Below are 13,520 nucleotides of genomic sequence, written 5' to 3'. Positions count from 1 at the left end.
CAGTACAGAAGACCAGAGACTGCAGACAGTGCAGGGGATGACCAGAGACTGCAGACAGTAAAGGAGATTACCAGAGACTGCGGACCTTTAGGGAGGGAGGGGGAACGGATACCTGAATTTGACAGGTACCCGCTCCCACTTCCGCGGAGTTGTCCTTCCTTCTTCCCGCGGCGGCTTCTATGACAGCCGGGTTGTTCTTTCCATATATATATATGATCCCATTATGATGTCAGATTGTTCATGGGCCTGATATGATCGTTTTTGGTTTAGCGCTACATCATTTCTAGTTATATATGACAGCCGGGTGCCCACTGTGCATGCACTTTGTGAATGGCCCGGAGCCTTCTGGGACCTGTCATGTGTCCCAGAAGACACCGGACCATTCACAAAGCGCAGCGCTTCTCGCCATGCGCAGTGGGCACCCGGCAGTCACAGAAGCCGCCGCGGGAAGACTGCAGCGCTGGAGCGAGGAACAGGTAAGGTCCTGCAGGAGAGAAGAGGTAAGCGGCCGGCCCAGTATTCTGACATGGTGGCGGCAGAAATACCGGACTGGCCGCTTTACATTCGCTCCATAAGATGCACTGACATTTTCCCCCTTTTTGGGTAATTTTCCCCCCTTTTTTGGATCATTTCCCCCCCTTTTTTGTGTCTTATGGAGCAAAAAATACGGTAATTAAATACACAATGTAACTAACATTACAAAATAACATACAGAATCCAAAAGATACCACACATGTATCAAGGGGAACAACAGAGAGATAAAGATAATGAAACATTTTTATTTTCTTATCTTTATCTCTCCATTGTTCCCATTGATAAACGACTGTTATATATTGTATTTTGTAATGTTAGTTACATTGTGTATTTAATTGTATTTTAATCTGTACAGTGTGTGAATATAATTTTCCATTTAGAGCATATTTTACTCTGTTGGCATATACATTTTGCGCTAACGTGCTTAGCGCCAACATTTACGTATCAAAAATGTGTAACCACAGGTGCCTGATGTTCAGATGTCGCCCTGAATGGCTGCTTATGTCTTAGCAATCTAGAAGGCAGGAAACGCCTGTTTCCAGCAGCCAATCAATCCCTGACACATTCAGTAAAGAATAGGTTCAAATATAAATTACTGTATCACCCAATATATGGCTTCCATCCAGTAGCCAAAAAATATGCAGTCCAACAAAGAAATTTGTGAAAAGAGATTCACAAGAAAGCGGCTACATTATGGACAGAATGCGATACTCAGAAAAATTTCCAAAAATTATGCTTTATTACACATTAATAATTGACAATCGGGCAATCGCCCTGGTTTACAATCACCTCAGTATGAGACAATACACACAGACCTAAAACCATTTAAAATCACACCAAGACCGGTCTGGATATATATGTGTGCTGCAAAGGCTGTGACAACCATAGTCTAGACCACCGTAGAAATGGAAGTGAATCAATAATCAATAAGCCCACTACCTTAGGCCCCTTTCACATGCAGCGAACCCGTCAGCGGATCAGCTTGCTCAGTAGGGGATCTGTCTGCTGAGCAAGTGGATGACAGGTCCAGAGCGGACACGGACACGGCCCACTGTCCTCTATGTGCGGTCGGATGGAAATGGACAGGGGGTTTGTTTCCATCTGACTGCCAATCTGATCCGATGAACGGAAGCGGAACAGATCCCCCATCTGTCTCTTATTGGTGAATCGTATCGAATTGAATGTTGGCGGGTGTAAACGAACACATGTCCGTTTACACCCACTGCTTCATAAAGTAGAATGGAGGCTCCAAGTGGGTACACCTGAAAAATGGGCAGGTGGACACGATCAGAACGTCTGTGTGAAAGAGGCCTTATGCAGGCCATAGACGGTTCGTTTATCAGATGATTTTTTCATCCGAAAAACGAAACATCGGTCGTTCTGTTGCCACCAATGATTGCGAAAATCGGCTGTTTTTCACAAATTTTCCAGCATGACCCATAAAAGAAATGAGGAGGAACCGCAAAAATTGGCCGATGCCATTGCCCCACTAACAGTGCGAAAATCGGCCGATTATTCTTTCGGACGAAAAATCAGCCGATAAACGAACCATCTATGGCCTGCATTACAGGTATGCATTTCACTGCTTTGGCTTTTTGGAAGAGGAGCAGCAGTGATCCTAAAATCAACTCTTTGGATGATTTTACCCCCTTCATGACCAGGGCATTTTTAGCTATTGGACACTGTACTAATTTAACTGGAAATTGTGCAGTCATGCAATGTTGTACTCAAACAAAATTTGTATAATTTTTTTCACACAAATAGAGCTTTCTTTTGGTGGTGTTTGATCACCACTGAGTTTTTTTATTTTTTATTATATAAAAAAAAAGACTGAAGTTTTTGAAAACTCCCAATATATTTTTTTGCTTTCTCTTATAAAACACAACCAATAACAACATTTAAAAAAAATGTAATTTCTTCATAAATTTAGGCCAAAATGTGTTCTCCTAAATGTCTATGGTATATATACTGGAATTTTTTCTATACCAGTAATGGCAGCGACTCATAATGGGACTGTGATAGTGCAGCGGGCAATCTCACACTAACTGACACTGGGAAGGAACTGACTAACACTGACATCACCAGTGACACTAATGCAGTGATACTATACACTGTCACTGTACTAATGACATTGGCTGGGAAGGGTCAATCAAAGGGTTAACTGTGTGCCTAACAATGTGAAATGTGTGCAATATGTGCTTCTTTTTCTAATTGATGTGGATCCTTTTTTCTGCCTAAAACACAGCCACTTCGCTAATCTCTGTACAGAGCCCTGTGTTGTTAGTAAACACAGGGCTCTCTATTGTGATTTGGTATGCCGATCAGCTGACTGACTTGTGCTTTACCGAATAACAGCACAGATCAGGCCGCGGCGCCTGTTGTCGGTCCTCATTGGCTGCCTGTGTCTTAGCAACCTAGGAGGCAGGAAAAGCCTGTGTCCTACTAAACTAGGAAGCAGGAGCCGCCTGTGTCCTAGCAACCAGGTCACTAGGCAACAAGAGCCCCTTGTGTTCCTGCAACCAAAGGGTAAAACCATAGAGTGTAATGCTACTGATTATACATTGCTGATATTTGTTGGTACCTAGCAGCTTCAGTGGGCATTAGGGTCCTCCGTCATTCAGAGTGGGGGTACTTTAATACAGGAGGTGTGTTACTAGCCAGATCACCAGCTAAATAGCACTTCTGCCTGGCAGTACTAGGGTCGTTGGTTCGAATCCCAACCGCAGCACCACCTGCCTGGAGTTTCTATGTGCTCCCTGTGCCTGTGTGGGTTTCCTCCGGGTACTCCGGTTTCCTCCCACACTCCAAACACATGCTGGTAGGTTAATTGGCTCCTGTCTGAATTGGCCCTAATATGTGTATGTATGAGAGTTTGGGCCCTTAGATTGTACGCCCCTTGAGGGTTAGGGACTGATGTGAATGTACTATATGTAAAGCGCTGTGTACATTGACAGCACTATATAAATACCTGAAATAAGAGAAAAAACTCTAAATAAAAAGAAAATGAATGCAGCCACCACATCTACGGATTGGTAAGCTGCAATATATTATATAGTGTTGATTTTGGGTTTATTATCACTTTAAATTTCCTGCTGCCTTGTGTTCACAGAACCTCTTTATTAACTGCGACCAGAGCCAAAGATTGCAATGCGCATGCTCTGTCTAAGGGCTATCGCGCACGCGTCTTCCACATGGTGCTGCATGGAGCTCTTTGAAGTAGCTGGAGAAAGAGAAGGGTGGGGCTTACTGTATCAGCACCTTCTCCTCTTACGCCCGGACCCTCCCAGTCCCCCTCTCCAGATCATGTGACGAAGCTCCATAGGCTTCCCGCTGCCCGGCTCGGCTCTGGCGGGGCGTTTGAAGACCGGAAGTGACGCCATGTGTGTATAGGGAGACAGACGGTGTACTGGTTGATGAGGAGGGCTGGCAGCAGGTATTGTAGGCTTTGTATGTACTGCTTCATTTATGTGTTACGCCTTCTCTCTGGGGAACCACAAGTGCCAGCGTGCTTGAGAGTCTCATGAGTGGCAGGGGGTGTGTTGTGGTGCAAGCAAGCAGCAAATGTGTGTGGGGGTGCAGGGAAGGGACACCATGGCTCTTATGAGGGTGCCAGTGATTGGCTGGAAAAATCCGACGTGAAGGGTGAGATGATTTCATGTCTGCTGAAGTGAGAAATGTTTCCAAGAGATTTCCCCTCACTTCCTGTCCTACCACCCCCCCCCCCCCATTCTTCACCAGACAGTGACAACAGCCCCCCCTTTCTAATAGCACTTTCCTTTGCTGGAATAGGGGGGGTGGCAGCTCTGGCAGATTTTTGTTCCTGTGTCCCTGGTGCAGATTTCACCCTCGCTTCCTGTCTGCTGAAACCGTCATGATAGGAAGATTATAATATAAATGTGCCATCATGGTCCCCCAGAAAGAACACCCCCCACCTTATTTATTTCAGGTACTTATATAGTGCTGTCAATTTACACAGCACTTTACATATATATTATACATTCACATCAGTCCCTAACCCTCAAGGGGTGTACAATCTAAGGTCCCTAACTTACATTCATACATACATATAATAGGGCCAATTTAGACAGGATCCAATTAACCTACCAGCATGTCTTTGGAGTGTGGGAGGAAACTGGAGTACCTGATGAAAACCCACGCAGGCACAGGGAGAACATGCAAACATCAGACAGGCGGTGCCCTGGTTGGGATTCGAACCAACGACCCTAGTACTGCCAGGCAGAAGTGCTAACCATTTAGCCACTGTGCTGCCCCAATACATCCATTAATACCTTGAGGGCAGACAGGAGCAGGAGGCAGGAGCTTGCTGGGATCCTTTCTGAAGGGGGCGGGGTGTGCGCTTGTGGACAGGCAGGGAGCGAGGGCTGGACAGACAGCAAGGGGCAGGGCACATGCGTGATGTCATCCGTTGCAGGGACAACCTCCCTGCTAAGCGGAGCCATCATTATAGGCTGGCGGTCCGGGTGCGCTGCTCAGGCGTTCTCGGACCGCGGTCCGACATTTAGTGACCACTGGCCTAGGTGATCGCAGCGGAAGTGGGATCGTGTAGCTGTCAATTTCGGTTTACTGCCTTCATTCCACCCCCCACTCCCCAAAGGTGCCAATCCTTAATGGGGAGCAGGGGGGAGCAGTAATATGACGGATGCAAGGTTGTTCTCTCATTCTGGGAGGATGTCATATGACGTCCTCCCATTCTAACCGCGCATATGTGGCTCCCGGAGCGCACCGCGTTGTGCTGTGTCCATCGGACGCAGCGGATCACCGATCAACGGAAAGAGCAGACGATGTTGGTTCGGTCATGTGATCAGCTGTGTCCAATCACAGCTGATCACAAGTAAACGGGGAAATGCTGGTTATCGGTATTTCTCTCCCCACGAGCTGTCACACTGACGGTTCGTGAGAAGAGGAGAGCCGGTAATCGGCATCCCTCAGAGGGGACATGTACACAGATCATCAGAGCACTGATGATCAGTGTGCCCTGATGATCTTTGTAGCCCCAGCAGCGCCACCTGTCAGTGTCAGCTCTCAGTGCTCATCCATGCCACCTGCCAGTGCCACATATCAGTGCCCATCTGAGCTGCCTTTCAGTGTCACCCATCAGTGCCAGTCAGTGCCGCCTATCAGTGCCATATATGAGTACTGCCTTTCAGTTCCCATCAGTGATGCCTGTCAGTGCCCATCAGTGCAGCCTCATTAGCGCACATCATTGAAGGAGAAAAATCACTTATTTACAAACTTTTATAACAAAAACTAAGTAAAAACTTTTTTTTTCAAACTTTTCAGTGGTTTTTGGTTTGTTTAAGAAAAAATAAAAAACCCAGAGGTGATTAAATGCCACTAAATAAAGCTCTATCTGTCACAAAAAAATGATAAAAATGTCATATGGGTACAGTGTTGTTTGAATGCGCAATTGTCATTCAAAGTGCAACTGTGCTGAAAGCTGGAAATTGACCTGGGCAGGAAGGGGGTATAAGTGCCCTGTAGGCAAGTGATTAAAGAAGAACTCAGGACTTCCCCTTTTCCCGCTTTAACTACCTTCATTCTGGGCCATTTCTGGCACTTCTTGTTAACATGTAACAATCAGTTTTATTTGCTAGATAATTACGTAGAACCCCCAAACATATTTTTTTTTTTTAAAGCAGAGACCATAGAGAATAAATTGGTGGGTTTTGAAATGTTACACTTTTTTTTAATAATATTGCAAAAAAGGACAATACATAACTTTTTTTTTTTTTAAATATAAAAGATGATGTTACAGTAAATAGATACCAAACATGTCACGCTTTACAGTTGTGCAATGGCAACAAACAACATAAATTTTACTATCCATAAGCCTTTACAGAAGAGGTCTGGGGCTAGAATTACTGTCCATGATCTGATGTTCACGGTGATACCGCACATGTTTGGGTCTATCGCTGTTTGCGTGCGCGCAGGACCGCTGCGTGCATTCACCGTTGAGTGCGAACACAGGAAGATGGTGGCACTTTAATTCTTTCTTTTAATGTATTAATCCAATTTTTTTTATTTTTACACTGGTTCTTTTTTTATCACTGTTATTGCTATCACAAGGCATGTAAATCTCCTTTTGACAGCAATAGGCAGCTGACAGGCAGCCCTTAGGGAGAAATCTGGGGTCTATGAGACCCCAATCCCTTCTCTGCACTTAAAAGCATTCAAAAACATAAAGGTCGGTGAATGCTTTTATTTCTTAAAAATGGTGTTTACTTCCGAGTAAAGTGATATCGGGTCATTGTTTCCGGTTTACTATAACGGAAAGCCGATCCCACTGGCTGGTGTCTCGGGTCTTCCAGTGGGATGGGTGAGCCCGAGAGAGTGGTGGGAGGGGGGGAATCCCCTCCCTCTGCTTGTAATAGCAACCTAGCAGCTGGAAAGTCGCTTCGATGCTATTACACGAGAGCTGACCGCCGGCTCTAAAAACGGTGCTCGGTCTAAATATCGAAAGTCCAGCGATTTACCAGGAATGATAGACGTAACTCGGTATCCTCAAAATATCTACAAACCCAGTGAAAAATCACTAAAGAAAAGTCCCACTTTCACCCTTGAAAGTATAAAGTATTTGCAAAAAAAACAACTTTTAGTGTCCATATGATGATAATAAAATTAAAAATCCATAAATCTTTTCTTCAAATGTAAACTTGCCGTGTGAATCCAATAAGTGCCGTGTACCTCCAAAATGAAAAGAAAACTCAATAGTGCATTATCTTCACAAAAATATTCAAATAACCCAAAAATTAATTATGCCAAACAAAATGTATATAAATTTCATGCAAACCACAAAATTTGTGACAAATCGTGGAAACACGTGATCGGGAATCACTTTTCTATATAATAGTGAACACTCCGTGATCTATTTTCACCAAGCTGCTTGGCAATGGCCCTGTAGCCCTTTCCAGCCTTGTGGAGATCCACAATTTTGTCTCTGGTGTCTTTTGACAGCTCTTTGGTCTTGCCCATGGTAGTAGTTGGTGTCTGACTGACTGTGGGGTGGACAGGTGTCTTTAAAGAGCTCAGACAGGTGCTACTAAGTTAGATTAATGAGTGGAGTAGAGGTGGACTTTTTAAAGGCACAGTAACAGGTCTTTGAGAGCCAGAATTCTTGCTGTTTCTTAGGTGTTCAAATACAATGTGACAAGACAAATAAATACAGTGTGAATTTCAGACCCCTCCATGATTTCTAAGTGGGAGAACTTGCAAAATTACAGGGTGTTCAAATACTTCTGTTCCTCACTGTATGTAATATATAGATATAAACGAGTATGTATATCACTAACTATACAAATAAAAGGGATCTGCTAAACATCATCTTAACAGTTAATACTACATAAAATCTTTATTACATATAAAACTACTTTTCAAGCTAAATTGTTAAATGAAAATTATTAATTAAATACTTGTATTAAATTAAAATGTCTAGAATTCTGCTATCTAGTGGACGAAGAGGAGATACCTATTATTATTTTAAACATTACCAAAGTTACTTTTAAAATCAATAATACCTCATAAAAATTATTATAAAAACATTTCTATATTTCATATTTAAATAGCAGAAGTTATTTAGTTTAAAATGTATTTAAAAGATTTTAAAATGTTAAAATTTGATTTTAAATTGTACAAAATCTGTATTGCTCAGCTTTATCCTGTAGGATATTATACATATTGATCTCTCATATTAAAAATTAGAAATAAAACCATTTAAATCCAGATCAATATTAAGGCCCTTTGGTTTCCGTGTCTCTAATTGCACTTCCGCCTGGCAGTACTAGGGTTGTTGGTTTGAATCTCAGCCACAGCACCTCCTGCCTGGAGTTTGCATGTTCTCCCTGTGCCTGCGTGGGTTTCCTCCGGGTACTCCAGTTCCTCCCACACTCCAAAGACATGCTGGTAGGTGAATTGGATCCTGTCTAAATTGTCCCTAGTATGTGTGAATGTAAGCTAGGGACCTTAGATTGTACACCCATTGAGGACTGATGTGAATGTATATTATATATGTGCAAAGCGCTGCGTAAATTGACGGTGCTGTACAAGCACCTGAAATAAAAATAAATAATTGAAAAATCCAAAGGGTCTCATTTTGGGAGATGGCTTGAACTTTATTGCCACCTCTCCAATGTGGTTCAGTTTTGTCTATACCACAAAATTTAAGTAGTCTCGGATCACAATCATGAAAATCCCTAAAATGTCTGGACAAGCAGTGGTCTTTTTTGCCTTTTTTAATATTAGCCACATGGACCCTTAATCTCTTATACAGGGGTCTTGTGGTTCTTCCTACATATTGAAGCCGGCATGGGCACTCCAGCAGATATGTTAAATAAGGAGTCGAACAAGTAATAATTTTTTTTATATTGTATATTTTCCCCGTAGTATGGGAAGTGAATTCTTGAACTACTCTTTTATTTATACCAGTAACTTTACAGATATTACACTTCTTGCACGGGGAAATTCCTTTTGGATTTTTGGGAGGAGAGATTACACTTTTTACTAATGAATTCCTAAAAGTTGTCTTTCTATAGATAAATGAAGGTTTATCAGGTATTAGAGATCCCAGGATTCTATCTTTCTTTACAATTGGCCAATATTTCTTAAAAATGGACTCAATATCTTTATATTGACAACTAAATCTAGAGAAGAAGGCATAATCAACTTTATTTCCTTTATCTTCTTTTTGATATTTTTTAATTTTTCCTTCCCCTAAGTAATTTTGACTAATTTTGAATCTCACCTTTTCAAGTAACTCAGGGTCATATCCTTTCTGTATGAACCTCAACAGTGAGGAAGAGAGGGTGGCTTTAATGACTTGTGATTGCCCAATATAGTCGCTTAATCTTGAGCAATTCCTCATGATCCTGGTAAATTGGCCCTTGAGTATACCCTTAATCCATTGAGGGTGATGACACCTACAAGTTGGTATATAACCATTTCTGTCAGTGTCTTTAAAATAGGTTTTTGTATATAATTTATCTTTATCCTTTAAAATATTCAAATCTAAAAAATCAACTGACGTATCTATATTATACATAAAACCCAACTCATTCATTTTTCTCAATATGTTCTAAAAATACTTTTAAAGAATCCAAAGGGCCCTCCCATATCATTATAATATCGTCAATATACCTTCTCCAAAGTTTTAACTCTATCCACTCTCTTCCAAATATTTCAGTATCTTCCCATCATGTTTTATGCTGGGATATAGCAAATTCACGTCTATAGTTACCAGTAGGGCCTCTGACATAACCACCATATTCTCTACAATATCAATCACATCTTGTCCGTCTTTTTTTTTTTTTTTTTCTTTAGTTTTTGCAAATGATGTACCAGGAATGCCGCTGGCTACAGCTGGCAGCACTGATGATTGTGTTCTGATGGCAGGGAAGTTTGGACAATGTTCTTTGTTAATGAAACGTGTTGGGTGGGGCTTAATCAGTGATGTCTTTATGCCCGCCGACTGCCAGAAGTGCGGCATTTCTTGCTTGCCTCTGTACCAACATTGCAAGTATGTGTCTGCTACTCAATAAAAGTTGTATGACTGTTTTTTTTCAGTGCTTCTTCTGCAGAAAAGGAATCCTGCCTGCTCAAAGGGGTTTTTTTTACCCAAACTGCATGGTGCAAGATCTGGTGCAGCTCTACATAGAGACCAATCCGCTTCCAGGTTTTATTGTCAAAGCTTAATTACTGAAGTTAGAAGCTGATTGGCTACCATGCACGGCTGCACCAGATTCTGAGTGCTCCAGTTTTAGTAAATCTCCCCACAGTCTTCTGTAGAATGTACAAGTGCAGCTCAGCTTACTTTCTGGTACAGTGCCTGTGTGCTGGAAAGACTGCACTCCTTGCCCCATGCTAACCAATGAAAAAGCCAGGGAGAAGATGCACCCGCAAGGGAGGTAAGTATCATGGAGTTTATCTTTGATTTAAGTGTAGAGCATTTAGGGGGTGGTAAAAACATGGTTCCGCTGCGTATTTTACCCCCACCCTCCCTTCTGCTTCCCATACTGCAAGTCTAAACGAACCCTAATTGAGCCCTGGATAGAAGTAAAGACCTGACAGCAGTAGCAGTCCTCTTCAGGGCCGGACAACACACTGTCATGCTACCCATTTCCTGGGAACCCAGCTTGTTGTTTACATGCCTTCCACCAGGGGTTGCTTCGGCACACAGGCTGGACTCGCAGTTCTCCAGGACCGAGTAGCACTCAGTTCTGGAACAACGCCTAACACATCCTAATCCTTCCTCACTCTATACAAAAATAAAACAAAAGCAATGTTGAAGTTGTGAATGAGCGGTGTAGCTATGGGAATAATCTGGGAATGTTAGTGATTTACTGAATAAAAGTATGTGTTCTTTACTCAAAATGTCCCTTCTGTTGCCTTCAGCCTCGTACAAATCTCCACATTTTTTTTTTTTTTTTTTGTTGCTGCTGTGATCTTACTTCCTGTTAGAGGATGGCTACGTTCATTCTCCATGGTCCAATTGTATGTAGGAATGTAGCCACTCTCTCTTCCGGACTGTGGGATTTGTAGTGTTGTTTCCCATCATGAAGTAATTAGTAGACCTCTTTAGTGCTTGAAAATGCTGTACATAATTATTTCTTTCTAAATTCCCCTCTGTGTGTGCTGCACGCAGGATTCATGACTGATGTACACGGAAAATATGAAAAGGAAAGTGGCCAAAGTTGCCCCGCTGCGGCTCAGTCCAAATGAAGAAGCTTTAATACTGAAGCAGGAACGAGAGAGGAGGAGGAAACTACGACTGCAGCAGGTGACTTGGCACTTTACATTACAAGTTCAAACCAATGGTTTGAAATTGGCACTAAAGTGTATCTGAGTATTATATACTGAAAACGCTATTTAATGCATTTTTACCATTCAAAGCAAACTGTAAAACAACAATTTATTAAAAATGGATACTTTCAAAATGCAAATTCAGCTCTAAGGAAGGGAGTCTGTCTCCCAAAACGCGTCAACTGCTAGAAACGTAAAGTTCCAGAACTGGATCCCATTGTTTGAGACTGAAACATTGTGCTGTATGCCTGTTTTTATGGTTCTTTTGTGCGTATCTGTTGTCTATTTTTAATTGTTGTTTTATGGTAATGCATGAGGAGAGTGTGCCCTCTTGTGTGTTTTTGTAGCAGTTTGAAGATTCCCGATCTGTGGAGGGCTGCACTTGAACAAGTGGAATATTGTGGAGCATCTAGATTTGAGCGCTGTTGTGTTTTGCATCGCTTGATTATCTATCCATGTCTCCATGCTTAATTTTGTTAAGAAATCACTTTGAAAAACACCCCTTAGTATTTCAAGCTGTGGCCATCTTGAGTAAGGGCAGATGAATCGTGTAGCATTTACTTCCTGGATTCCGTCTGCTCTTATTCTAAAGGGAAATTCTTTCTTTTTTTTTTTTTTTTTTCTGTGTGTTACTTATTATCCTCTCCTTGTTTATTTGTAATTGAACTCTGTCTGAGGTCGTTTTTAGCTCTTCATAAGCAAAAATGATCAGTGATGAAAAATAGCCAAATCTGATTACCAACAGCTGGTATGTGATCTATCAACCTGAGAAGCAAAATGTGTGTGTATATTTTCTGTATGCGGATCCTGTAGCCTGCGAGTGTTGTGGGTATAGTTATTTGTGTGTGTGTGTTTCATCTGAGCAATGATGACAATCTACGTTCTCCAGAAATAAAACATGGTGGAATCTACACTTGATCTGAGCTCAGATGTGTTCTGCTGCTCGCCATGCAATGTTACCGAGGTTGGACATGTGGGTGGAAATCCTGGTTGGCTTTAACAGGAACTAAACTGTATCTGAGCACTACAAACCTAAAACGCTATATAATTCATTTTTAGTATTCAAAGCAAATTTTCCCATCCATTCATGTCTCCATGCTTTATTTTTTTGAAAATTGACTTTGTAAAACACTCCCTGGCGGTTTTAGCTGTGGCCATCTTGAGTAAGGGCAAATTACTCATGTAACATTTCATGGAGTCCACCTGTTTTTCGCTCAGGCATGCAGACAGATGGGTGTGCTTAGCTGAGAAAGCTCCACCTCCCCTCCTCCATATGAAAAAAAAATGTCCAGAAAGACTCCTGGAATGTATGACTTCATTTTGGCTTAGGCCAGAAACCAGTAAGTGATTGAAGAAATATAAAGAAAGATGTAAAGAAGAAAAAAGTTTTAAAGCAAGTAAATATAATATACCTTCCTGGTATTACCAGGTATGTTCAAATCTTATCACTCGAAGCCTGGGACATGTAGTTCTGGGCACTGGGCTGGAGGTTTTTTTTGTTTTTTTTTTTTTCTTTACATTTAGTTCTGCTGCAATGACATCAAGAAGGGACAGCAAAAAAACGAACCAAATAGCTCAGTAGTCCAACATAATATCGTAAAAAAAGAAAAAAGATTAGAAGAAAAGAGAAAATCAAACAAAAGGGAATCAGAAAGAAACCATGAAAGAAGGGAAACTAGAGGGATCACGGATCCGGGGCTATCACAGGAAGCAACTATAGGAGGCCATAACTAGTAGGAGGCAGGGATGGCAAGGAATAACGTATACAAGGTTCCCAAACCTTAAGGAATCTCGGATGAGAATCATGAAGAATGCTAGACATCTGTTCATTGAACAACATAGCATTCATCCGGGTCTTCACCACCTGGAAGACTACCGAAGGGGTTCTCCAAGCTTGAGCTATAGCACGTTTGGCCGAAATGAATGGGTAGGATGCCAATTTCTGCTGATGCACTTACATTTCAATGTATCTCCACCGACACAAATACACAAACTTAATATTAGACTGGGCTCGCTCCTACTTCCTGACCACGAATGCACCACATTGGCGTGCGTAGTGACGTCACGTTTCAGCCCCACCCTACGCTTTTCATAATCTGACATCCTCCAGGGGGGCGCTGAGTTCATTTAGTAGTTTGTGGAGGTGAATTGGACATGTGGAAGAAAAGAAGACA

The 13,520-nt window shown here is 42.0% G+C and overlaps 1 protein-coding gene and 1 non-coding gene across 2 annotated transcripts in view; both read left to right on the top strand.

Moving 5' to 3' along the window:
- Positions 1–3,712: 3,712 nt before the first annotated feature.
- CEP295 (centrosomal protein 295) overlaps positions 3,713–13,520 on the top strand; it is a gene marked incomplete at its 3' end in the record, with an annotated part of 92,304 nt that continues 82,496 nt past the window's right edge. The window contains exons 1-2 of the mRNA XM_089656765.1: positions 3,713–3,967; positions 11,189–11,323. Of these exons, the coding sequence (XP_089512891.1) occupies positions 11,201–11,323 (123 nt within the window). The remainder of the gene's footprint in view (positions 3,968–11,188; positions 11,324–13,520) is intronic.
- On the top strand, positions 12,053–12,117 carry LOC149471134 (small nucleolar RNA U2-19). Its single transcript, XR_016307288.1, has one exon. It is a non-coding gene; the product is annotated as a small nucleolar RNA U2-19 (small nucleolar RNA).

Source organism: Staurois parvus, unplaced genomic scaffold (assembly GCF_062004578.1).
Source record: "Staurois parvus isolate SC_StPar_1 unplaced genomic scaffold, SC_StPar_1.0 ptg000027l, whole genome shotgun sequence".
NCBI lineage: Eukaryota > Metazoa > Chordata > Amphibia > Anura > Ranidae > Staurois > Staurois parvus.
Note: the sequence above shows the minus strand (reverse complement) of the source record. Positions and strands in the feature narration are given on the sequence as shown.